The 27,592-nt window shown below is 43.2% G+C and overlaps 1 protein-coding gene across 26 annotated transcripts in view; it reads right to left on the bottom strand.

Annotated features, from left to right (window-relative positions):
- Window positions 1–587: 587 nt before the first annotated feature.
- The window catches only part of Tcf4 (transcription factor 4), a 343,670-nt gene continuing 316,665 nt past the window's right edge, over window positions 588–27,592 (bottom strand). For 17 of the 26 annotated variants that reach the window (XM_085833424.1, XM_085833430.1, XM_085833426.1 and 14 more), the window contains 5 exons: window positions 11,696–11,831; window positions 9,422–9,584; window positions 5,624–5,853; window positions 4,574–4,723; window positions 588–4,384 (listed from right to left, as the gene is read on the bottom strand). In XM_085833424.1, the coding sequence (XP_085689550.1) occupies window positions 4,587–4,723; window positions 5,624–5,853; window positions 9,422–9,584; window positions 11,696–11,831 (666 nt within the window). In that variant the 3' untranslated portion in view covers window positions 588–4,384; window positions 4,574–4,586. The remainder of the gene's footprint in view (window positions 4,385–4,573; window positions 4,724–5,623; window positions 5,854–9,421; window positions 9,585–11,695; window positions 11,832–27,592) is intronic. The other 9 variants (XM_085833429.1, XM_085833427.1, XM_085833428.1 and 6 more) reach the window with 3 other exon arrangements.

The raw sequence follows: 27,592 nt of genomic DNA, 5'->3' as shown, positions 1-27,592 counted from the left end.
CACATGGTAAAATAACATCTTTTAAATAGCAAAATAAAGTAACAAACTCTTACTCATAATGATTCCAAAAATCTACAAAGAAGAAATACTCAGAATCTGACATTTTTTTTGTAATATCCATGGTATAAAAGGATTACTCCTGCGAAAAATAAGCCAAATATATTTTTTTATTTTTAAATTTAGTTTTTTTTTTTCCTACTAGGGTGTACTACAGTCTATTTTTTATAGCAAAAAGAGCACTAGACAGACGAAGCTTTATAACAAAAAGCCAGGCACTGATACATGGTAAATCTCTGCTTTTTTTTTTTCTTATCTTCACTTAATTGCATCACAAGTAACAAGAATGAAAAAGGCCACAGTTCATATATTTCACCATTACATATGTCTATAATACTTGAAATGAGCATATGGCGAAACCAGTACTGCACAGAGATGAGTCACTTCAAGTCCCATGAGAAAAGACATCTCTAAAGAAAAACAAACATAACCAAAGCAAAGTCAAGAGGAGGCCCACAGGCCTTGGTGCCCCATTGTCTTGGAATCCAGCACATTCCATCTTCACCTCCGTATGTGTTATTTATTATTTATTATTTAATGCTTCCAGTCAGCCGGCAGACTACATGTTGTGCTTGTTTATGTTGAATGGTTTCCTTCCTGACTTAAGTTCTGTTTTGGACACAGACCATATTCTGCCTGTTGGATGCAAAGATGGAAAAAAAAAATCCTCTCAACCCCTAGTCTCAGTTCGACTCCCTCCCACTTCCCAATCCCTCATCAAAACAAACATCATGAATAATAATAATAACAATAACAATAAAATCAAGATAGGAAAAAAAAGTGGAAAGACAAAACAAAACCAGGAATCGGAAGACTGAATCGGAATCAGTTGGACCACTGGGTGGACTGACAGCTGTAAAAGCGTTAGTGTTCACCACTGCCACACAGAAGACAAAAGAGTAACAATTCCAAGATGGACAGATCCCTAATTCTGCATATTCATAATTTACTTTAATGTGGAGGTGGATCAACTGTTCCAAGTTGCTTTCAAAGTCTCTTAAACCGATCCTGAACCTAAGCATCACCGTCCTCATGTATGTCTAGTATAGTATGAACACTTATGAAATGTTTGTGTAGTATTTTAATCCTGACTTCTGCTAAGTTTCTTTCAAAAATCCAGTGCAGGAATACCAATATCTTACCTGGGTTTGATAATTACAAAATAACAACAAAGAAAAAAAAAAAAACAAAACCAAAACAAAAAACAACACATTAAAACGGCCACATTCCCTTTTCTCCTTCTTTTTAAAACTGGAGATACGACCTGACTACGACAGAGAGGGTCAGATCAGGTTTCCGCACCAAGCAGAAAGTAGCCAGCAGCTGCTGCTGGCCTTTGGGGAGTCTTTTGCTGATTTCCAAAAGGAATTTGACAATAGCCATATTACATTACCAAGTAATGAATCCATCAAAGCTGGTGAGAATATGAAATTGCAGCTTTTGCTCGGTCCGAGTGAGAACAAAATATAAAAGCACCAATTGAAAAAAGAAAAAAAGCTCAAATGACTGCAATTTAATTTTTTTGCTTTGTTTACAGAGTTGAAAAACTTTAGATTCCGCTTTAGTAAGCACCTTTATGATAACATGTATCAAAAGTGCCATTCTGAAGATATCCATCAATGCGGGGAGTCCTTCCAGTTCCCTAAAGAGTAAACACCATATTCTCTTCTGTACGCTTCTCCTGAATGTGATCAGACTATACCTGCTTCCTATATAATAATATTGTTCCTAGGGATACCCGCCTTGGCAGACTATACAAAATGAGTGCAGAATGTATCACGGAAAGAAAAGCTTTAACATGGTGAGAGACCACGTACACATTTTCCATCGTTCAGGGAGGAGGGGAAGTTATTGTCTTCTTGGCCCTTCTTGGAGCACCATTGTGCCACCGTATCACAGGAAACCCCCCGAAGAACTTTTTATGAAATTTGATTCCTGCTATTCCCCTATATTTTCAATCCACCTCCACATTTTAGGAACTTCTCAACAAATCAAAGCATTTTAGTTTTATCGCTACTGAACATATTTACAATTTTCAACACACACACACACACACACACACACACACACACGTGTGCGCGAAAGAGCACACACGCACACACATGCACACAGCTAATCAAAATGTTCATGGGTTTGTAAAAGGTGACCACGTGGTAACTATCTTATTTGTTCTTACATTTTCAAAAATGAACATGAATTTCAGATTCTTGTAGCTCACTATTTCATTTAAATGACTTTTTAAAACCACACAGTTTAAAAAACAAAAACAAAAAAACTGATACAATGTATTAAAACACATAATAACAAGAGTCTACATGTAAAAATATAACTTTTACATACAGTTTCAAAATAATGATAGGTTTGCCATTGGTTGCATAAAATTTACAGATGTGTTTCGTCACTATGTAACTGGTAGTTCAGGACAACAAATGGGGTATTTAGACCATTTCCCCGGAGTTATGGCATTTACTCAGTGCTGATAGGTGGAAAAACTACTTCAACAGGGATTTTTTTTTCCTTAATACATGCCAAGATTGTGTGGCTGTCAAAACAGAACCGAGTTAGAGACAAAAGGATGCTGACAAATGCTTACGTAGGAGTCCTATGTGTTCACTGCACTACACACCAAAGTCCATTGTTGGAAAGACTTAGGATGGGAATTGGTTCAATTGTGCCCAGAGACAACGCTAGCTATCTGATGAGTTGCTGTGCCGTAGTTTGATCTATGTTTCTATCAAATGTTAAGTATAAACTTCACTCATACTGGCCAGAGAGAATACTGCGTTACCCCTCCTCACAAAAGTGCAACTTAATGCTTTAGGGCTTATAAGGCTTGTTATAATGCTGCGTGATTGGTTGGCATTTTTTTTTTTCCAGACGAAGGAGGAGGCAGGTAAGTCATCTACTTTTTAGTAAACCCATTTTGAAAAAAAAATCAAGAAAGCAACAAAAATCAATCAGCTCTGTCACACTCCTTGCAATTTTCTCATTTGACGGTTTTTGAACTTGACTTTTTTTTTAAGGTTTTTTTTCTTTTTTTCTTTTTTTTTCTTTTTGTATTTTTTCCAAAAAAAATCTGACCATGTATTCAGAAACGTCTCGGTCACTGCACACTACTTCGGCTACACAGGTAGGTAACACTTGAATCGTTTTTTTTTTTTTGTTAAATCACAGCCACTTTGATTATGTTATGTTTCCGATGATATAAACATTGGAAGGCACAGTGGTAACATTGTAGCATTCTAACCGTGTACCTCTGAAAATCCCAGGAGAGGGTAACAAGGGCAGCGCCACAAGCCAGACAAACGCTTTTTTTGCCTCGCCTGGGCAATGCTGCATGTAATTCCTACACATGATGTGACTTTTAAGTCCTGTGTTCCCAAAAGACTGGAGAAACAACTTTCTACCGTTTATGAATGAGAAGCAACTTCAGGGTCAGCATTTCGTCCTGCACCGCCCCTCCGGAAGCAGAGTTGGCACTACAGGTTACGATAACAAACCGGGGGAAGGGACAAAAATCAGACAAAAAAAAAATCCATATTTACAGTAAAATCTTTCTTTTAAAAAAGTTAATCAATACTATTTTTTTACAGGAGAAAAAAGTCTGAAACAAATCAACAAAAGCTTACCATAGTCACTAAATTTTTAATATATATTTATATATATATTTATATATATATTTGTCATAGGTCTATAACATCCATCTGTCCCTCCTACCCTAAGGAATGGCTAATGTCATCACTTCGTTGCCATCAGGACGTTTGCTGGTTTTGTTACGAGGGCAGCCGGGCTTCCCCTATTCAATATCCGGTAATTAGAAACACTAGCTGACGTGAATACCAACAAAAACGTTCATGTCGTTTTCTTCAGAAGTACACTTTTTCATTATTGCAAGTTTACAATTTTTTTTAAATTAAATATTTTTTTTTCAGACTTACAAATTAATTATATTTTTTTTTCCAAAAGAAGTTTAGGCACAAATGCATTGCTCCACAGTGTGGGAGGATTGCCATTCAGTCTCTGGGCTGTGTCTCAGCCTGTACATACCGCTTCGCACATTCAGAGTGATATGTTAAAGAAGTCGTCCCTCAAGTTGCATTTTTTCTTTCTTTCTTTCTTTCATTCTTTCATTTTTTTGTTTGTTTTTCTGTTTTTTGATAATTGGGAATGCTGAAACCTCTTGCGTCTGCGATTCATAACTACTCAGACTTGTCTTATATTACAAAAAAAAAACGGGGTTAAGGAGCAGTGTTTATGTGGGTTTAGGATAATACAGCTGTTAAGGAAGTGGTCTCTTGTTTTAATGAAGCAAGGTAGCAACTTGGACCTGAAAAAAGAAAAGGAGAAAAAAATAATTAATATAGTGATAGAAAAAAATTTTTATTATATTTTAAAGTTCTCCCCCCACCTTTTTTTTTAAGAACTAAAAATAATTGGCTAATCTGGGGAAAACCTGTTGTTTGTGGCTCATGTGCCACAGGGAACTATGGGGTAGCAGCAACGGCGGAAAGCTCACCCAGCGTACCCTTTCACATCTGTCCCATGTGATTCGCTGCGTCTCCCATTCCAGGGTGTGGGCCAGCCAAGGAGAGTGGGGGAGGCTCTGAGGACACCTTCTCTTCCTCCCTTCTTTTCAGACAGGCAGCTTTCGGGTTCAGATTCCTTTCTGTGGAACATGAAAGCACAAGGCATCCCATCAGCACAGGACTCCACAGAGGGTCGAGGAATGCTTCTCTGTGCATGCTCGACATTCAGACTCCATTTCATGTGACAGGACGAGGTAAGCAGTTAGGGAAGGTGTGCTACCCGGTGGCGCATCTCAATGGCCATTAACTGCATGCAGAGTCTGTACCACCACTTTACAGTATACAGGAAGGCATAATGGCTTAGGCAGGACATCCCTGCACGTGAGGGTCTGAGTCAGGAACACTGCAAACGTAAGGTCAGTCTGTGCTAGAGAGTTCTGGGCTAGACTGAGCTACAGCGCCAAAGCCTTCATCAAAACGAGAACAACCGTTTTAAACAACAGGCCAAGAAGATAGATGGCTCATTAGGAGTGATTACTGTGAACGCATTGAGGACCCCAGTTCAGTTACTAAGCACCCACAGAAAAAAAGTCAGGGGTGGCGGCAAGCTTGCAGTACAGCACTGGCAAGACAGAGAGACAGGCAGATCCTTAGCACTCACTGGCTAGCTAACATCAGTCTAAATGGAAAGCCTCAGTTCCCAGTGAGAGGCCATGTCTCAAGAAAGGAGCAAGATAACCCCAAAGGAATGATGCCCCAGGCTAACTCACCTTTGGTCTACAAACACACACACACACACACACACACACACACACACACACACACACACACACTTGTACCACACACATCCACCCCCCACAAAAGAAAGAAATGGAAATAGGTTGGCAAATCATGTCTGACGATTGAGAACACAGGTGGAAAAGCTGTAACATGGCACTACTTAGAAGAGTCTTCTACAGGTTAATTATGGGAGACGGATTTTGATACGGTCCCGTATCCAGGCAACTCTTGGGAGGGTGCTTAAGCATCTCTCTGCTGACCTCGCACTTGCTGCTCCAGGCTGAGGATGACAGCCACGGCCTGGTGGAGAATCAGGAGCTTGGTCTGGGGCTTGTCGCTCTTCAGGTGGAGCTGCACCATACGGCCAAGCTCCTTGAAAGCCTCGTTGATATCTCGGACCCTCAGGCGCTCACGGGCATTATTGGCCATCCTCCGTTCCTTCTCGCGCTCAGCCTTCTGCTCTGGGGTCAGGTCCTCGTCATCATTATTGCTGTAATGTAAGGGGAACGAGACCTTTACTAACGGTGTTGGGAATGACGGTATCTGTGTTACGTTTTCTTTGACACTTATCATATTCATCATTAGCAGAATTTTTACCCATTTGACCTTCATCTGACCTTGGGGTTGGTTTAGAAAATGCACACATTAAACTTTTGGTTGCTCCCAAAAATTCTACCCAAATCAAATGGAAGGGGATGAACTGGGCTCCAGCAAGGCAGGGTTCATCTGTCCCGTTGCAGAGGACACCGAAGGAGAATGAAGACTTCATGCACCGTTGCTTAGTCTTAATGCAGACAGCATCCCAGGCTTAGCTTATACTTATAAAAACACTGAAAAATTGCTTAAATAATCTTTAAAAGAAATTTCATGCTGTGATATTTGAAACCTATGGAAAATAAGTAATTGACAATCAGGTTTGGTAAACACAAGCCAGGCTACCAGGAGCATGAAATAGAAATCTCAGAGAACAGACTGTCAGGCCACCTCTGAAGACTGTCCAGTCCACCAGCCTTGTCTGAGTCTTGAGAAGATTTCCTCTGCACATTAAATAAAAAGTTGGAAAACAAACAAACATGATTTCTGTGGTCTTTCATATCATAGCTTGGGAATCTGCAGAAGAAGCCGAGGAGACCTGAATTGTAAGCAGCTAGGGAACACAGTACAAACCGAAATACTTCCTGTTTGTAAGTGACCATGACCCCTGGGTGTCACAGAGGAAGCAAAGCAGGGTTCGCTGTTAGAACTAAAATATTCTGTGACTCATCGCAAAAGCATGGGCTCAGTATGCATAAGGTCGGGGTCTGACCATCTCTGATGGTCATTGTGACCCTCTGAGACTCTGCAGTGGAAGGTGAACAGAGGGGTGGACGAGCCATCTGGAAAACATATAATTCAGGGATGGACGCATGGAGCCATGAGTTCAAACATTTTTAGGGCTATTATGAGGAAAAGAAAGTTTGGAGGAGACTTTAAAAAAAAAATCTCACAAAAGACGCATTGAAACCAAAAACTCTAGACGAGATACCATGCGCAGAAATCTTTTCTGGATCCTGTCTTTGAGAAACATTAAGGGAATATAAAGGAAATATCACACATGTATGTATATGCACATATACACCCCCCACACCCCCCACACATACAGAGAGAGAGAGAGAGAGAGAGAGAGAGAGAGAGAGAGAGAGAGAGAGAGAAGAGGCAGGTGACTACTTTCAGGCCAAGCCCCTGGGTACAGAACTTGAAAAGAAGCTGGAAATCACCACCCCCCAGGCCCTAATTGTTCAAAGAGTCAAGATGATGAATCCTCACACTTAGAACTGACAATGTAGAAGGTTAGTTCTTCCCTGTGTCTGTAATGAATGCTGACTTCAAAGGTATGGATACAGCCCCCCCCCCACCCGCCCCGTGCTGCCTGTCCCCGAACCTCCCAAGCCCAACTCACAATGTCCTTGCCCATGCCTGTGTTATGAAGTGCTTTTTCTGTTTCTTTCTACTCTTGGGTTTTCACAACAGGGCCGTCCACCCATTTGGAACTGTTTGTTTTTTGGGGGGAGGGAGGGGGGATTATTGTTGGTATCGGGTTAGAGTCAAGGACCTGGCTTCATCCTTCTGCTATGGGACACAGGGAAGAAGAAGCAGGCCCACTGCTGGATACTGAAAAGAAGGGAGGGAGAGAAGGGTGTATAAATGCTGAGTCTGGTGTGGGCTTGCAGGGAAATGTTATTATGAAACCCATCACTAAGTACAACAAGAATATGATACTAAGAAATAGAAGAAAAAAAAAGTCCCCAGGTGACATCCCAATTGCAAACAGGGCCACCTACCCTGGTGAAGGACTAACCAGGAGAAAACCACAGTGGCATTCTTAGACTCTATAAAATACCTGAGGATGTGTTGATGCTGGGACAGAAGAGGCACACTGGGGCTGGGGGTGTGAAATGCAGACGGAATGACCTCCCAGCCAGCCCTGACTATGCTGCAGTGGGGGACAGCACACCCCTCTCTGAAGCCTACGGCAAGCCCTGTCTCTGCTTCCCCCTTTTCCCCATTTCCCCTGTCTTCCCCTTTTCCCTCTTCCAGAATTTCTGCTGGTGGCAAGAAAACACAAGCTGCAACTAGATTGTTCCTGCACACCATTAAGCTAAAAGGACTAGTTGAGTCTCTGTTAGGCCTATCCCAGAGTAAAAGAGCAGTCCTATTTCTAGATACTGACCATGTGTCGGGCCTTACGTAGCTGGGAGCCAGAAAATAGAAACCTGTCCACAAAAAGTTTTCAGGCTAATGGCTAATTAGAAACTAGTTACTTACATAAATGAATTGCTCATGGACATAAACTAGATTTGAAGAGACCTGCTTCTCTGCAGACTCTAAGAGGCATGCTCCGTGAGTGGTATGAGGGTGACTGTTAACAAGAAGACACTTAGTGGCAAGGGAAATGGTGTTCTAAAACTTCCAAGAACCCACCGACATGTCTATGTGATGGCCACTAAATTACCAAGAACCGACTTGACTAACACAGAAGCTGTTCAGGATGTGAAATCCCCACCCAAGGATTTCTCGCCACTGTGGCCACAAATCAGGAAACGCCAAGGATGGGAGAGAGGGGTAAGGTAGAAGCTCAGACAAGGAGTAGCAGGATGTGTGCTACAGAATGTAATTTGTCATGGTTAGCTATAAACACATGAGAAGGCAGTGTGAATTCAATTCATGAAAGACGCCAGCTGTAAGCCCCCAACCACAACCACAAGCTTTGAAAGAAGCTGTAGTCTCCACACCAGTGGGTAATCTGCAAAGAAAATTAACCCAGAGGAATGAGGGGTGTGTATGGGTGCCATGGAATTCCAAACCATCCAACGACCAGACTCACGTTTAAAGAGACACAACGAATGAGAAGGTACCAAATATTTAAGAACATCAATTCAAATTTGAAGCTATTTCCCAGTGGTTGGGTTTGTAGTAGCGGGGGTTGGGGAGTGGTGGTAAAGGGGTGGGGGGCGAGGGGGACAGAAGAACATTAGAATGTATTTTACACGCAGCAACCTGTTTAGGATAAAACTGGGAAGTCAGAATCTTCTTACTTTAGAGATAAGAAAAGAAGAAGAAGAAGAAGAAGAAGAAGAAGAAGAAGAAGAAGAAGAAGAAGAAGAAACAGCTTACAGTCGTATATACAAGCAATTGACTCTTTAGCGTGACTAAAATCCGCCCTTTTAGAAATATTTTAGGGAAAAACCACTTCTGAGCAAATTTGAAGAATACAGTTTTAACACAAAACTGTTTTCTTGAATCAGGTACGAATCAGGTGCACCTGAATCAGGTGCAGAGGATTTTCTGGTGCACAATTAGCATCGGGTCCGAATTTGTAAATTCAAAGGCCTTTCGGCTCCGCTAGAAGGAAGGTATCTTAAGCGATCCCTGAAGAGCTTCTAGGACAGGCCTTTCATTTCCCTCTCAACGGAGGCTTTACCTGCCAGGAAAAAACCGAGCGGTTTCTTCCTGTTCTGTTCACTTCATCAAAGTCCAATAAAGGAATTAAATGAAGCGACAGTATTATATACTGTTACCTAGATCTTGACCTAGTAATTGATTTGATATCCTTCTTGTCCTCATCTAACTTCTTGTCCTCAGAAGATTTTGTGTCTTGCAGGTTCTCATCGCCCTCGTCGTCGGATTTGATCTCAGAGCTACCAGAAGACACGCTCTGGCCCTGGAGGCCTGGTGGCATCCCTACGGAGAAAAGAAATCAGAGAAGAAACAGAGAGGTCAGGTGATGTCCCAGAATGCCATGCGTAAGTCCACATCCCCGCCCCGCCCCGGAAATGAAAAGCTTCCAGCCACAGAGGACACGCCCGTGCCGCGGAACTGGGGATCCCTCCTCGTTTCTCCTGCTGTCTGGTGAAGTTTCCGAAACGCACCTGTGGAAACAAGTTTCCCTTGCGTCGGCTCTGAGGTTAAATTCTATTTTGCAATCTTTTGGAGTAGATGGTAATTTCACTGTCTACAAAACATCAACTTAATTGCAATGAAAATCATAATCACGAAAATCATACACCTCAATGTTCTGATTAAGAGCCCGAGTAAATATCAGCTATTATATTGAGTTTCTTCCATATGCAATGATTTAATAGAAAAATGTCCTTAAAATATAATTCCCAGGGAGTACGCTAAATATGTGCAGTCAAGGCTTCAATAGATACCCTAATGATATTCTGAAATTAAGCTTCTCTTATGTTGGAGGAGTAATCAGCGTTTAAAACTGGGACCTATGGAAGGGGGTGCACTGCTCACAGGGGGGAACCTGGAGTTTTATCTTGGCTCCACCGCTCACGTTCAGGCAACGTTTGGCAGGTTAGTTGTTTGTGTGTGTGAGCGTATGCTCACATGTACGTGCCTGTGAGCGTATGTGTTCTCCAGAGGAGGCAAGGAGAGAACATCTGGTGTTCTTCCTTCTCCATCACTCTCTCTGCCTAGCCTTTGAGGCAGGATCTCTCCCTAAAGCCCAGAACCATGTCTTCTTGGGTATCTAGAAGCCAGTCAGCTCCAGTGGTCCTCCTGTGGCCTCTCCCATTGGATTTAGGGTTGCAGGTGTGAATAAGATGCTCAGCTAGTTATGTGGGTGCCAACATTTAATCTCTGCCTCTCATGGTTGCCCAGCAAGTGCTCTTAACTACTCTCTGGCTTTCATATTACATTTAAAACATGACCTAAGTCGGGCGTGGTGGTGCACGCCTTTAATCCCAGCACTCGGGAGGCAGAGGCAGGCGGATTTCTGAGTTCAAGGCCAGCCTACTGTACAAAGTGAGTTCCAGGACAGCCAGGGCTATACAGAGAAACCCTGTCTTGAAAAACAACAACAACAAAAAAACCCCATGGCCTTGATGTCATCTGTTTCTCGGGTTGATGCATGTCTATCGCAGAGATCTACTTATAACCTGTGTAGTCTAAAAATTTGTGACTCAGAAGTTGTTTCACGGGTCAGGAACATTTGTACCATCTGGGAGCCCTGAGCAATGCACCGTCCACTGCTACACTATCAGAATCTGCAATTTAATTCGACTCTTGGGCTACAGTTTGAAAACCACATAACAAAGAATAAGAGAAACGCTGCGGGTTCACTATTGCTTGGGTAAAGAATGAACGACAAAAGTCTTCAATATTCGTATTGGTTAACAGCTGAAAGGCTAGTTACAGGAATCCCCAAGGTAGCACTCGTTATCTTGTTTATTTTAAACATGGAAGGAATGAGGAGATACCTAAGTGGCCATTGTTTGTGTGACCCAAAAGTAGCACAGGAAGCTGGACCCAGGTTGAGTCTCTGTAGCACAATTTCCTGGGGACATGACAAGTCTTTGTCATTGGGGCAGGGTGGGGGTGACACACAGCCACATGACACATTGTTACAGGGCTTGATCACTCCAGAGCGAACAACAACCAACCCAACTCCTTTTTTTCCCCTCTCTTTTTTAATGTACCTACATTTCCTTCCATCTTAAACAACAAAAACAATTTCCTTCCGACCCATTTGGAAACCTCATTTTCAGGCCACAACTAACCATATTAGGGGATCTAAATTCGTAAAATGTGGAAATAGCTAAAATATTTCCTCTCGGCAGTCTGTCGTCTCATTCCCTTCTCAGATGGGACTGGGATGTCAGAGGACGTCTGAGGGAAACAGTTACCACACATTCAGCCAGGCAAATTCTAGCTCCTTTCCCATTATTTACTGCTTTGGTACCAAATTTGCTTCTTGGTTTTCTGCCAGGGCCGCCAACATGCAGCCAAGGATGCTTGAAAACAATATGAAGTCGACTGTTAACCAAAGGTCAGATGTGACTTACCTCTGTAAGGGTCTTGGGGTGGGTTCAAGTCAGGGGAAGTTGCAGACTGGACCGGAAGTTGTGGGACCGGAACCTGGTTTGGCAGGAGAGAATGGCTGCCTCTCAGAGCCACGCCATCTTCACGGTGGGCCCCAACCTGAAACAACAAAAGGAATCAGAGGGCTGAGTGTGGACTGGAGGGACAGCAGCTATTTTCCGGGGAGGGGGTTATCTGGGACTTGATTCAGTAAGGGTAGCCTGTGCGGGGAAAGAAAAAGATCCTCCCAGTGCGTTTCACTAGAGGGCGCTGAAGGACTGTATATACACCTACAGTTCTGTGCAAAAAGAAAAAGAAAAGAAAAAATACAAAAACAAAAAACCAACACTTAACACTCAGTAAGATGCCATGCCTTACATCCAGTGACAAATATGGCAGAGCAGCTCAGGCAGGTAAAACGTCAAATTGTCTCCCAGGGTGCTGCAGTGGAGCACGCTGATTCGTACCCATCTGTCTTCTATCATGTCCGCCAACAGATCCGACAATTATCTTAATGCCCATATGCTTAATTGTGGGCTTCTCAATTCCCCCATTGCTATCGGAAATCCTACAGGAATTTCAATTTGGCATTCGACTTTCATTTCAGGGGATAAGATTCTCAGGCCTGCCATTCTTCTTTTTTTTTTCTTCCCTTTCTCGCTCTCTTTTTCCATAATGCCAGCTAAGTCTCTGACAGCGGAAGCTGTAGCACTATGGGACACAGCCCCTGCTCAGTGCGAATATAATAAAATGTCACCTGGCTTTCCCAAAACTGGCAGCTCCCATTCCAAATTAATGTTCACTGTATTTCATCAGCTGCAGAGTTCCAAATCCAAGGGGGAACCACTTCTGCCAATACCACCACACCGGAAAATGTACCAATAAAGATTTTATTAAACACACCAGTAATGCCATCATTGCCGTGTGAGGATGTTTGGACATTTTTCCAGTTTCTTACTATCTTCACTACTCGGATCTTAAGAAAGACACCAGCCCCAGGGTCAGAACTAGAGCACCACAGACTTCAAATCCTCTCTCTGTGAGCAGGCAGGCTCTCTCTGAACTCAGGTCTTTTTCTGCAGGCAGGCCCTGGCCACCTACTCCTTCAGGCATGCCTCACCAACACTTCACATATTTTTTATTTTCCTCAGGAACAGGAATGGCAGCCACTTCCCAAGCAGGTTTCAGTGTATTATTTTTACCCTGGAAATTCCAATACATTCACTATCTTGCATTTCCTTAGGGATGACTCTAGGTTGGGAACCCTGAAAGTGACTGCAGTTTTAACCTTAGTATAGATGACAGCACTTCTCCTTCAGGGGCCTTCTCTGTAGGCAGCTGTGGGAGGATTTAAGGTGCTTTTTGTGGTTGTCATTTAAAACAGATGCTAATTGAATGTTTCCTCTATCCCCTAGTTCCCACGATAGGGAAAAAGAATGTATGACCTTGCTATAGTCTGTGTCTCAGCTGACTGAAAGTCTGGGATTACAGAGCGAAAGAAGGTAGAGTCCCAGCGTCTCTGGGGTCACGAGTGCCTTTGATGTTTCAGTGTTCTATGTAGTTTGAGTTATGGGAATGACCTTGGATGGGTCCAGCTCCAGGTGGTAATGAGCTGCAGCCTGTAGCTCTGGAATACTCTCCCAGTCTGAGGAGTTAACTTGGACAGCTTGTCTTCTTGGCCACAGACAGTATATCTCAACCCTATTCACTTATCTATTAGAAATATCATTGCCAGCCCCACAAAACACAAGGCAGGTTGGTGATGGAGACTAGTGCAAACCCATTACAACTGTAGCTATCCAGACAGACAGGGGGCCTCTCTGCCCCACCTCAGGAATTTGCTTACTTATCACAGGCTAAGTATACACAACCAAAAAAACTCTCTTTAACCAGTGGGTTGATTTTTTTTTTTTTTTATGGTTTTTCGTGATAGAGTTTCTCTGTATAGCCCTGGCTGTCCTGGAACTCACTCTGTAGACCAGGCTGGCCTCGAACTCAGAAATCCACCTGCCTCTGCCTCCCGAGTACTGAGGGCGTGTGCCACCACGCCCAGCTCAGTGTATATTTTAAAAATTCCTTGCTTACTAAAGCTCTGTTTTGATGAACTTCTATCTAGATTGAATAGAATTAAAAGTAATTTGTAACAATAGTTAATTTTTCCACTAATAGACTCTTCTCCCTGTAGTCATTGTAATGTAGTTTGAGGTACTCACACACTAAAGGTGAAATGTAAAACTGATTTATTTAATTCCGTCTGACCTATCAGACACTATTCACTTCATTCCCACCATCACTGTACAAGTGTGAGAAACAGAGAGATGAACAACTCGGATGGATCCAGCCCACAGGGGCTTACAGCAATCCTTGTCAAACTTATATACTGACCAACTTATGTGGAGTTCTGGCAAGATGGGACAGAGGCATATCTAAGCTAAAATAAAATAAAATTCATCATAAAAAATTGGAGTTTGGGGCCCAGAGAGCCCTGGAAACCTAAGAGCAAGTCCTTTCTCTTATGGATCTGCTGGCCCCACTTGTTTGTGCCCCTGGAGAACCTGTGCTGTCCCCTGGCTCCAGCCCTCCTGCCCCGGCCTACTCTCTTCTCTTCTCCAGCATCCTTGGGAACATTCTTCCTGGCTCTGTAACTGCTGTGAGCAATTCAAAGTTCTGAGACTACCCTGAAGGGCTAGCTCCTCTCTTTGAAGATAACATGGGCCAGAATATGAATAGACTGCTCTGTGCTCATGCGGTTCAAGGTTCATCAAATGAACAACACAGCTGCCTTGGTCCGCTCCTTCTGCAGACCTGATCAACCATGTAAAGTAAAATCTAAGTTACTTTGGATCTCAGGTCAGAACATACACTAATTCTGGTGCAGCCAGAATTGAAATTCACCTGCCTCAGTTTATCACTCGGAATAATCACATTCATTTAGACTTATATTAACTTTTTGAATCACACACATACCATATAGTTTAAATAATCACAGTTTCTGAAGAAAATTCAACACATTAAACTCATAGAACATAGTGCAGTCCTTCTCAACCTGTGGGTCATGATCCCTTCAGGAGTCAAATGACCTTTTTACAGGGGCTGCATATCAGATAACCTACATATCAGATATTTACATTGCAAATGTAGAAGAATTCCAGTTATGAAGTAGCAACAAAGATAATTTTATGGCTGGGGGTCACCACAACATGACGAACTATATTAAATGGTCACAGCATTAGAGGGTTGAGACACACTGGATTAGAGGGACACTGAAGTCTAAGCTTCATTTCAGAGAAGAAATCTAGGGGTAAGAATGGCCAAGTGACTTACCTAACAACTAGTTTAGAACCAGAAAGGAGCTAATCTAACTGAGAAAGCTTATGCTATTAAACAATTTTACTGGGCATATAAATATACACTTATGAGAGGAAAATGAGTTAAGGGTCACGTGGGGGCTTGACTTCTGGAGCTTTGGTTAGAAAACTCTGTGTGTATGTGTGTGTATGTGTGTGTGCACACAAGCACACATAAAGCATATAGAGGTATATATATCTACATATGTTTATGGATACAACATGCATATAGATACGTGTATATCCAAGGATCATTTTATTTTTATTATAGGAAAATAAAATCAGAGCTGACCAACTCAGGCCAAGGCCAAGCTGTCTAACTAAATTACAGAATTTAATATTTGCCACGACTCTTCCAACATAAACAGATTTAAAAGACAAGCAGCCTCAAATTAGGTGGCCGCTGGCCAGGCTGATTCTACTCAGGGATGCTGAGGAGCATCTCAGAGAACGCGCTTGTCCTTATCCTCTAGCTAACAACAAACACCCCAAACAAAAAAGATATTCAGTGCTTTTGCTCTCTTTGTTTCCAGGGAGTATTGTGAAAGTAATTATTCTGTTGTATTTAAGAGGCCTATTTCATGGATGGGAAAATGTATTAAATTTCATTTGGCAGTTATTCAATTCTAGTTAATGTTATCGCCAGAGATAACTGCTTCCAAACAGGCTTTCAGACCCTGGCCCCTCCTACTCTACCATAATCCTTCTAAAAGACCAGGATGGGGACTTTTGGCAAATGTCATCTATCCCTGTCTAGACCCATGTAACAGTGGCGCAAACCCAGATATGTTATTGGAGCTTTCGGTTTATTGAAAACTGATGCTTGTTATTGATCGCTTCCTGTTTTCAGAAAGCAAACAACAACAACAACAACAAGGAAAGTTGGACTAAAAAGGAAGATGCCTGATTCTTTTTTTACTCTTCTCTCTTATGTTTTTTTTTTTTTTTTAAACACACACACTCAAATTGGGGGTGGCTCCCTGTCATTCTGACTTATTGACACAGCAAACATTTTTGGTGTTCAAAGGCAATCTTCCCATAAAATATCATTAATATATAACAGTTAAAGGATACTCAATTTCAGCTTCTGTCACCTTCTTAGATCTCTGTCACGTTAAAGGAAAGCAAACTTATATTTGCCCATGTGCAAAATCCTATTTAGGCAAACAGTGGATCCTTTAACGAGGTAGGAACCAGATGGAAGATTATTTATTACTGGTTTGTACTTGGAGCTCAGAGCTCACGCAAAGCTAGCAGTGGATCAATACTGTGAGGAATGTATCTAAGACCCAGGGACTTGTAGGAAACAAAGCAGAATTCTAGAGCCAGCCATTGCAGGGAAAATTCTATCATCCAGGGTATCCTTGAACCATGAGTACAATCCCCTAATCACTCAGTTTTTCCAAATTATCACTTTTTTGTAATCATTCGCATAATTAAACATTTCAGGGACTTCTCACCGAAAGCAAGTCTGGGTACAGCTCTGGTGTTCTGACTTCCTTGACTCTTTTAAACATTACTGGGAGCTGATTTCATAACTGTCGTGAGAATACCTCATTCTCCCCCTCCCCACGGAATCCCACTTTGTCTGAAATTTACTGTGGTTTCTTTTTAGACATGTAGTTAACGCTTATTCTGAGATGAAATAATTTTTAAGATGATTTAAAATTTTCAGGATCGACTTCGTTTATGAGTGTCTTCCCAGCATGCCCCTGTAGTATGTGCAGCATCTGCATGTGATGCCTGCGGAGTTCAAAGGAGGGTTCAGGTCCCCTGGAATTGGAGTTCCAAATTAGGAACGAAACCTAAGAGCAGCCAGTGCTGTTAACCACTGAGCCCTCGCCCCAGCCCCTTCCAGTGATTTGCATAGAGTCTAATTGATTGTGGCTTTAGTAGGATTTATCTATCATGTGACCAACTAGACCACTCCCCTGTACCACACACCAAAAAATGGCTATAGCACTGTGATAGGGTTCTAAAGATGTAAACTTGTAAATGCTGAATTCCGTTCAGTTTTCTTTCTCTAAGTCTCATGTGTTACTGTTTCGTTTCTTCCTTCTGTATTTCCAGCATTCGGTGACTCCAGCTCTTTACCTCATTTTCCTACAGTGGAGGTGATAGCAGGATGCAGTGGGACAAGTAGGGACTGGAGCGGTGACTTGGGGTGCCCAGTCCACTCTACTCCAGGTAGCAGGGTACTAAAATCTATTATATAAGACTAACATTGATCCAGGTATAGTGAGCCACACCCACCTATCATGGGGATTATGCTGAGGATCTGCAATGACCTGGAAGTCATTTCTTTTGTTTAGAGACCAGCTGGATGCTTGCTGCACACTGGTGACTGTGGATCCCTGAAGCATATGTGTGTGTGTGTGTGTGTGTGTGTGTGTGTGTGTGCTCTTGCAGCTGACTTCCCTGCAGACCATTCTGGAGCCACGCAAACTGGCCATCGTTAGAGGCATACCATGACATTCAGCATCTCCTCATCGTTTCCCTAGCTGTGGGGAGCTGAGGATGTGCTCCGTGCACATATAGAGGGTGGATGACCTCCGGAGGAGGTGTAGATTGTTGATATAGGGAGGGCCATGTCAAAGAACGGTGCTTCAGACCCTTGGGGATGGCCAAAGCCTTCCACCCAAGGTGAAGCTCGGAGTAATGGCCTGAGTGTGAAGGTTGGTTGGCAGCACCTGCAAGTAACAACACGGATGTTTCTGTCCTGATACTGCACCTATAGAAACCTCCTTCTGAGATTAGCCAACCCCTCCCTCTGCGCTATATAGAATAAACACATGGAGTCTTGGGTTGTTAGCATAGTTAGTGTGGCTCCTTCAGAGCAGACATAACTACCTGATCCCAGCTTCTATGTATATGCCTACCCTTTCCTTGGTGCTCATTCTTTCATTTGCTTTCCTCCCCAGCCAGGTTTCCAGTGCCAGGCTGTGCAGGACATAGCACCTAACAAACGCCTATAGTAAAATATTTGTAGAAGGGACAGAGGTATAAAGAAGTCTGCTCAAATGAGTGAAATGCATCGTGCCCATCTCTTCGGAAATCTTCACCTTTGGAGTGATAGACTCTTTTCCCAGGATTTAGCCCCTCAGTCAAGGTTCAGCATAGTTCCATCTTCTGCTTGTTGATTCTTCCCCTGGACACCAGGGGACTCTCTCTGTTGTCTCTTATTTTTAAATTGATCAATCTGAATCTTTTGCTATTTATGTATGACTCCTCAGTGGCTGGGCTCCCTCCAACATTACTGTGGGTCAAGTGAAGGCCTTCCTGCTGGGCTAGTCTCTTCTCCTGACCCCCTCAAAGCTTATTCATTATGTCCTTCATAAACACAGAACTGTCTCTAACCCCTTCAAGACAGTGGAGATGTCCTAATTCTGCATTTTGCCATTGCTGTGCTGGTCCTGACTGAGTCACTACAGGCACCTCGCAGAAAATACAGCCAAGGCGCTATTGGCTGGCACTGGGCACAGACTTTAAACTTTGCTCTGCGTAAAGCCAACACTTGCCTGGGTTGTGAATGCCACCGGGACAAGGCCTGGCTCCAGAGCACAGGGCATCACAGTCATTACAGTGTGTAGGTGACTGTTCCCCAAATACCAGTGCTGTGCATCCAGGAGAGGTCTGACATTTATGACCTTCAGTGATGCCAAATATCCATCTTTGCATGTTTCTGACCAATAACAGACATTCCATTTAACTTAGCAAATGCCTTTAAGATATCCATATGCCAGACACTCTTTAGGTACCCAGAGGGGGGAAAATAACATTAGACAAACATACCTATTACTTAACAGACACATTGAATTGGTGGCATGATATCATTATGATATAAGACAAAATAAAATGGATTTCTTAAAAGAGAACAAGGTCACGGAGGGTTTAAAGGATGATGAAGTCACATCTATTTGGAAAAACCAGGGCAACTGAGATAAGTTTGAAGGACAAGGAGGATTTTGATGGCAGTTCTGTAAACCTATCTGTAATAGTCTGAGATTTGACACTAATTACATAATCTCCCTCTGTAATGGAAAATTTATATTTTTACATCAATAAATGGCATTAGGCAGTCTCTGTGTGCCTCTCTCTCCATGTCTCTGTCTGTCTGTCTGTCCCACCCCATTTCTCTCTCTCTCTCTCTCTCTCTCTCTCTCTCTCTCTCTCTCTGTGTCTAATTCTGTGTCTTTCTGTCTCTCTGTACATGAAGCAAGCAACTAAGGGTTCTGTGTTAACATGTGTTTTCATATTGTCAGACTACATATCTCTGACAGAAAGCAGATTATTTTTTGTGCAGACCATTCTAAAGCTCAACAACTCTGCTACAAAGCAAATACACAGGGCATTCTGGACACACATGGCACCTCACTGTATGTGAGTATTATTGGCTCAAATGATTCACTCTTATTTAACTGCAACGAAGGCTTTCATCTCCCAGCTATACAGTAATGGTTTCCATATGACCAGTGGCTGCTATAAATAAGATCAAAAGCAAAGGAAAGGATTTAATAAAAGAAAATGACATTAGGAGTAGCAGTAAATCAAGGAAAAATGCCAATATCCATTTTTTTTTAATTCTTCCTTTCGGGGGTGGGGAGGACCACAATGCCCTAAGTACCTTGTTCAATATTTCATGGAGCATCGCCTCAAAGAGCAGGTGTGTGGAAAGTCTAACTGTGTATGTTTGACCATGGCAAAGGTCTAGTGGAGGACGGTGATGGAGAAAGTGAAGGGTAGGGGCCACCATGGCCCCTTGAGAGTCACTGTGGAGAAGCAGGAATAGACTCAATAGCCAGTTTGATGCTGTGAAGACCGTGGTGGAGTGTATCCAGCCAAGACCTTCCCTTCTCTCTCCCCTTTCGGCCCCAGTTAACTGGGACAAACTTTTTGGTAATCTCAGAGAATCACAACATTGCTCAACTCTAGTACATGTGTTCTGAGAAAGGAAGTTTTTTTTGGCAAGGCAGAATTGTTATACCGAGCCAACTTCCCAGATTTTCTTCTATTTTTTTTTTAAGAGTTTACAATGTTAATCTCAATTCCCCTCAATTCCCGACTGGATAAACAGCTGTTAATAACTGCTTGCTCCCAGAGGAAGAGGAGGCTTATTTCCCTTCATCCCCAGAATGGGTACCTGCCCTCCCCTGATCTCTAGTGGTTCCTAATGTTTCTGTTTTGCTTTTTTCAAAACTGCTTCAGTGTGAACTGTGCCAAGAGTTTCTCCCCTTTCCCTTAGATAGCCTCAAGGAAAAGGAAAGAAAAGAGAAGAGAAGAGAAGAGAAGAGAAGAGAAGAGAAGAGAAGAGAAGAGCCCTTCTCAGACCCAGGCAGTTTGGGCTATGACTTATGTAAAATAGTAGTTATTTCACTACTGGTTTAAAGAGGAAATTCAAGCACCGAAAGCCCCGGAGGAGCTGTAGAACCTCAGACCCTTGGATCTGTAGCCCTGCAGAGGAAATGACCATTTTGGATTCCTTCGTACTGAGCTAATTATTCTCCCAAGGGCTAGCTGTGTTCAAGGCGACTCTTGTTTCTAACGGTATTGCTAATGTGATTCCTTACTTCACCCGGCTGGTGTCCTGAACACAGGAGCAAACTTCGCCACTTTTTCCTCTAAGAGGAAGCCCCCTGCAGCCGATTCCTAAGCCCGGCCAGCCCCTGGCAGCTTTCTCACTTGTCCGTGAGCACCTGCTTTTAACAGTGACCTCAGTTCTGTATCTCAAGATTCAGACAGTTCTCAAAACAGCTTTTAAAACAAAAACCAGCTGTTTCCCATCTAGTCTGCAGGGGGAAAATTGGGCAGCTTACAGCAACATTACCCAGAGACTACCATTCTCCAATAACTTTCACACACTTGCGGCTCCAAGCAGGGCTGAGCGTGCACAGAAACTGGGGAGGAGGCGTATGTGAAATGAAAATGTGCAAACTCAGTCCTGTGGCTTTTCACAATACATCCAATTAGCCGCTTTCAATGGCGTGTGGCTATTGTACACCCATGCTTCCCCTTACTAATATCGGACAGATCTTTTGGCTACACTCAGCTGTACGGTTCTCAGATGACTTGGATAGAGGGGAAGCCAGAATTAGGCACAACTGTGAATTTCAACCAATTAGATCTGACAGAAAATGTAACTTCCCGTCTTTCAATTTTCAGCCCCAACGCTGAAGTTTTCCTAAACCCTCTTTCTTGCCACGAACCCGTTCATTTTGCTTTTTGTTTTGTTTCGTTTGTTTGAAACACATGTTTTTTAATCGGCTAAAACACTTGATTTGAAAAATTTACGGCCACAATAAAAGTTAAAACTAACACAACAGCCAGGGAATTTGAAGAAATATAAAATGGCCAGGGCCTCAGTTTGGCTTTTAAACAGTGCCAAGCTACACCAGTATTTTCTGTTTTGGTATGAATGACATAACCATATTACTTCATGAACTGCTACTTTAATACCCAAGGGTGGAAAATTCCATGAGTTAATTTAATTTGGGTGTAATATATATATATATATATATATATATATATATATATATATATATATATACATGAAAACTCACTCTTCCTGTGGACTCTCCCATGCAATGCTCCAACCGAATGCTGCTGCTCTGTGGGGGAGGGGCTTGGAGCAGCCTGCACTACCAGCTGCAAGGCTGGATCAGCAGGCAATTTCCTTGCTGCTCTTTGAGCACATAAGCACTTTTCTTTCTCTTTAATTCTTTTGAGACTGTGTTTATGCTCTGGTTTCTCTAGCTCGCCTCTCTGGAACTGTTGAGAGTCCTGCACGGACTCCTGCCTACGTTCAGTCCTCTCCTAGGCTGGTTATTTCCCGAGTTACTCTGTAATCCTACCTTGTCCTAAATGGAGGCATGCACTGTACTACAGGTTGGCCAGGACAGGTTTGCCCTGAAATCCTAGACTCTAAAATCCTATTTGCTCCACAGCACATGGCTTCAGGATGCTCAATAGGTGCGCTGGGTTTGTTTGCTCCAGCAGCACAGAAAGCAGGGGGTTGGGGTGACACATCTAAGAAGATGTGGCCTGAATTTGAATAAAAAGGTTATGGGAAATCAAAGAGAATGTACCTAGTGGAACCCTCGGTGGTGTCTGTGGGGCTGGAGTTCTAGTCAGTGCTCTCTAGGTGAAATGGTCTCATGGCGCTGGCTGCAGAGTCTGATTGTTGCTGAATGAAGGCAGAATACCACTGTGATGTGAGCCTAGGGACTCTGAAGCTGTGGTTGAACAAAGCCTCCCTAATTGAGAGAACTTTTTAAAGTTCTTCTTCTTCTCTTTTTGTCTCCTTAAAGTATTCTTTATGACAGGAATATCAAAGAAACATCTTTCCATTGAGGTTGCTAATCTACTCTCAGGCATATTTGATAATCAAGGAGATGATCAGAGGAATTCTATAGGCAAGCGACTATCCTGATTTTAAAAATAAAACCCCTCAGTAAGAGAGAAATGGCTGAAACATGACTCTGAAGGATGACACTCCTTGGTGAGATTCTATAGCAGGATGTTTGAGTCAGTGTCTGTGTGCTGTGGAGGATAGCAACAGCCCCATGAACTCAATTTGGTTTAAACGAAAACAAGTTCCTCTAGGCAAGCCCCATTCCCTCACTCCCAGTGGATGTCTGCATGCCTGGGCTCTTTCTCCAACAGGGCGGACATTTTATAGCACAAGCGCCATGGACAGAAGTAGGGAACAGAACTGGCTGTGACCGAAAACTCCAAGAGCAGGGACCAGTGTGAAGAGAATGAATGTTGTCTCGAGCCTTAGGGCTTTTTGGTCCATGCTCTTCCCTGGCCAGCATTTTTATTGGTGGCTTTGATGTGGACTTTAAAGGCACACGCCACATCTGTCAGGGATAGAGCTGGCAGAGAATAGAACAGAATGAGGGCGTGAAGTGGCCCTATAGACTGGAGGCGGATGGAAGGGGGAAGTGTGAGATTCAAAAGGGTTCTGGACATACACAACACTAAGTCCATCAGGGCAGAGTCAGCACGGATGCTTAGTCATGAGTTATAGATTACAGGTTCAATGCATGTCAACAAGACTGTGAAGGCATCAGTACTAGCAAATAAGATTTTTGCTTGAGAGAATGAGCAGAATGCAGGAGAGGGTGAGTTAGTAAGTCCACTCTTGGATATTAAGTGATCAGCAATTTATCTCTGTCACTCATACTGAGCTATATAACCCCTATCCCTTTGCTGCCTCGATAGCATTGCCTTAAAGGTCATCTTGGCAGACACAGAAAACAGGAACTTTGCCTGACAGTAAGTCCACCCCTTGAGTATCATGTTCATCTCGAGATCCCATTCGCTAAGGGTTCCTTACAGTGGGAAGGTGGAATCTTTGACCAAGCTAGAGAGCAGACAGCATAAACCAATGGGGCCTTAGAGGGGGGCCCAGGAGTCTCAGCTGTAGGTTAATATTTAAAGAAATAGAAGCTGACTTTAAGGAACAGCAAACCCTGAATAGTCTCTCTACAAAGACAAGACCCGTGTGTGGATATCAGATTGAGGTAAAATTTGCCACCTGTCAAGGGAAACGGGCTTTATGAGGTGGGGGGTGGGGGATGCTGACCAACATAATTTGTATGGAGATGAGAGTTGAGATGACCTTTAAAGTCCCTGGGTTTCTGTAGTAATGACTGCACATACATGGAGCATGTGCCCAAGCACAGGTAGAACTTTATGGACTTAAGATCTGTAAAGACTGGGGGGGGGGGCAATGCCTCTGCTCGCCAGCTGTCAGGCAAAGTTCCTGTTTTCTGTGTCTGCCAAGATGACCTTTAAGGCAATGCTATCGAGGCAGCAAAGGGATAGGGTTATATAGCTCAGTATGAGTGACAGAGATAAATTGCTGCTCACAAATGAGAGTCCAGGGACAACTGAAGAGTGAGCTTGAGTTCATTACCCACGAATAAGGAATAGAGTGGTCACAAGACCATTCGTTGACTTAAAACTGTTGGGGTACTGGGCAAGAGGGGACACATACTTCGGAGGATATGGTGGGAAGAATCTAGGGACCAGGGCTATAGGTCAGTGGGAGAATACTTGCCAAGCCTGTACAAGGCCCTGACTCCAATCTCCAGCATTATTATTTTTAAAATGCTGATACAGTTGCTGGCCCGTCTGCTGTTTAAAAGCCTAGCTCAACAATTAATTGGCCAAGCAAGCAAGGTCGGATCACTTCCCCTTTCTGAGACTCAGTCTTCAGTGGCAAAACAATGGCAATAGGCTGCTTGTAAGCCATTTTCAGAACCTAAATTCAATAATCCAAACTCAACTATGCAAGCAGAAGAAAATTGTCTGTCCATGAAGTCTTACATTCTCTAAGGTCCTTCATGCTCCACACCAGCTAAAGAAAGAGTATTGCTCCCTTGATATGAGTTCATTGAATGAATTTTTAAGCCCAAAATAAAACTCTCTGGAAAGAAGGAAGTGGAGCTAAGATGTACACGCATCAGTGGGTTCTAAAGTGTGTTCCACAGTCCCACCTTCGCTGAAGGGAAGCAGTGGAGGGCAAGTATGGGAGACAAGTGACACAGGATTCCTCCATCTCTTAATGAGCCGCAGTTCCTAAGAGATTACTACTGTTCGGTCCTATGGTATAAGCTTGTAAGCCCAGTGAAGAGGGTGGGGGTGGGAGATAAGAAAAGAAGATTGAGAGTTCAAAGCCGATCCTCCTTGAGCTAGTAAGTTTAAGGCAAACCTGAATATAATAGAGAAACCTTACTTCTAATTTAAAAAAGGAAAAAGGAAATGAGGGCCAGAGTCATAGCTCGGTGGTAGTGCACCTAGACAAAGCCCTGGGTTTTGTACACACACACACACACACACACACACACACACACAGCACTTCTCCTAAATCAGCTAATCATGACGCTGTCCCTTCTAGATAAGAGAGTCCCTGTTTTCTTATAGGGTCTGGTGGACAAGCATACAGCAATTTGTTTAAAATAGTGGTTCTTTCCAACTAGTTTGTGAGCCCCCCTGAGACCAGAGACCATAACTGAGCATAGGCCTGACACTGGCGACCACAGCCAAATGTTCTTGAGATGAACAAGCAGAATTCACTCAAAAGAGGAACCGAGAACAGAGTCATTACACAGGGATCATACACACAGCATCGCCGAGCATCTACAGGTAACCTCCGGGGGCACACACAGGGCCACATGAAGACATGCTTGGTGTCGGTTTAGTTCCATTAGGAGACAATGTGAGGTCATCTGCAAGGCTTCTTTCAGACCTCATCTGTGAGTATGAATATCCAACGAATATGGAAGAGAACTGGCTTTGGAAGACTGTTTCTAAAGCGGTTTGCAGGCGAGCAGAAGATTTAAATGCCAAGATTAACAGTGAGATGTGAGTGTGTGTGGATGTGCTTAAGGTTTCCTAACTAGGTAAGAGACAGACCCAAGTGTTTCCTTCTCCTGTCCATGGAGTTTTGAGTTTGCCAGGGAAGGAGGCTGTTATGGTAAGAAACATTACTTGATGGCTTGAAACTCTATCCTCAGGGATCCAAGGGGGAAGAGTTTACAACTCTTGGCCACTCGGCACGTACACGGTGACTCAGGAAGACACTTTGAGAAGATGTTTTGCCCTGAGCATGTTACACGTGCACCCTGCACCCTGGAGAGAAGAAAGTTGCTCTGGCGAACCAGACCATAAAATATACAGAACCTTCTTCTACCAACCAACATTTATCAAGATACAAAAAATCACAAACTCTGCACCAAAAATGAGTTCTTTAAAGGTGTGTTTATAATGTCTAGGAAGGAGGTATGTCTGTCAAACAGAACTTGGAGTAAGGTCTCCAGACTTAAATGTGGCCATGGTCTTGACTTGTTTGAATTCATGAGGCTCATATCCCAACACCCAACATGGCACCTGTCACTGGACTGTTACGAATGCCACCTGAGATGCTGTAACCAGAGTGTAGACCAGAGGGGCCCAGCTAGTCATTTCCCTGGGAGGGAGAGCACATAGAAAATGTGGCACTCAAGGACCACACAGCAGCCAGGCAGAGCAAAGTGGCACCTAGAAAAGATGCACAGCGGTGTGAATCTGGGTAAGATACTATCTACAAGTGTCATGACTCATTGTGCTATGTGATGGAGGTGCACGGGGTACAGAAAATGACTGTTATAAACAGAAGCAGCAACGGATGGCTTCCTGGAAGAGGAAGGGTTTGTCAGAACTTTGACAATGGGTGAGAAGAGAGAAGTGGACAGGGCGGATGAACCTGGGACATATGCAAACGAAGTACTTAATGGGGCCCCAGTTCTGGTAATGTGCATACACTGGTCTGGCTGGAAAACCTTTGCATAATGGAATGGCTCTTATAAGGCTTTTGGTAAATCATCAAGGCCCTTGACAGATGAGCTAGGGAGCTGATGCTATTCTTACAGCAGTGGAAATGCCTTCAAGTTTCTGAGACAGGAAAAGCAGTCCAGCAATGCTATCCAGAAAGCCCCGAATATCTTCCATTCCCTCCAGTGGTATAAGCCATGTCAAAGTGCGGGATGGAGGGAATCCCTTTCATCGTATGAATAATTAGTAAATTACACAAGACCAAAAGAAGACATTTTGAGACTCAAAGCTAAGAGCAATATGTGAGCGATTAAAGGAGACAACACACTAGCTGAGGCAGGACCACAGGGTTCCCCATCAGTTAAGCTGCTGGGGAAAGGAAAGCTTCCAACATCTTCCAGTGTCCCAGGCCATTTTGTTTTGATATTCAGGAGGCAGGGAGGGAAGGAAAAGGGTGAAGGTCAAGACCAGTTGGAGCTGTCTATTCTTTAATCAGGAGGAGTGGGGAGGCAGAGTTAGAAGGGAGATTTACTCAAAACAAAACCAGCCTTGGGATGAGTCTCGAGTTTCTGCACCTCTGTTCCACTCCAGAACAACAAAGGAAGGTGTGGAGCTGAGAGGCCAGCCTCTTTCCAACCCTTCCTGCCCTGCTTCCTGTACAAAACTCCCATTGCTACTTTATTTCCTGCAGCTGGCTAAGGTTTGAACGCCTGTTTCATGTATTAAAATCCAAATGTGGAAAACATTACCAGCATCCTCCTTGAATTTTTGTTGTTGTTGTTAGGGGTAGAGGGGATTTTTCTTTCCTTTTTTCCTCTTTTGCTTCCTTTCAAAACTTTTTTTTTCTTTTTTCTTTCTTTTTGTTTTTTGTTATTGTGGAATGTGTCAAATGGTCAAAGGCTAACTTCATACTGACTAAATTCAAAAAATATTTCCTTTGTTCTTAGGTTTTAGTTTGAGAATTCATACAGGTCTTCATGTATTCATGCACGTGAGGAGTTCGGGTTTTTAGGGACGCGCTGCTTGGTTTCTAGAAAGCAAAGAAGGTGACAAGTCCTCTATTGGACTCAACAGGCACGTCTCTGGAGCTACGCCATGATCTAGCTGGCTCCACAGTTCCTCCTTGGAGTGAGAGGGAACTTTTGTTAAATCAGTAGAACTCTCAACTTTATGTCTTCTTTTTTAGTACCCCAGCAACCATATCCAAGAGGTGTCTGT

Source organism: Mus caroli, unplaced genomic scaffold (assembly GCF_978045245.1).
Source record: "Mus caroli unplaced genomic scaffold, Mus_caroli_1 scaffold_19, whole genome shotgun sequence".
In the NCBI taxonomy this organism is placed as follows: domain Eukaryota; kingdom Metazoa; phylum Chordata; class Mammalia; order Rodentia; family Muridae; genus Mus; species Mus caroli.
This window is presented reverse-complemented; position numbering and strand designations above follow the sequence as displayed.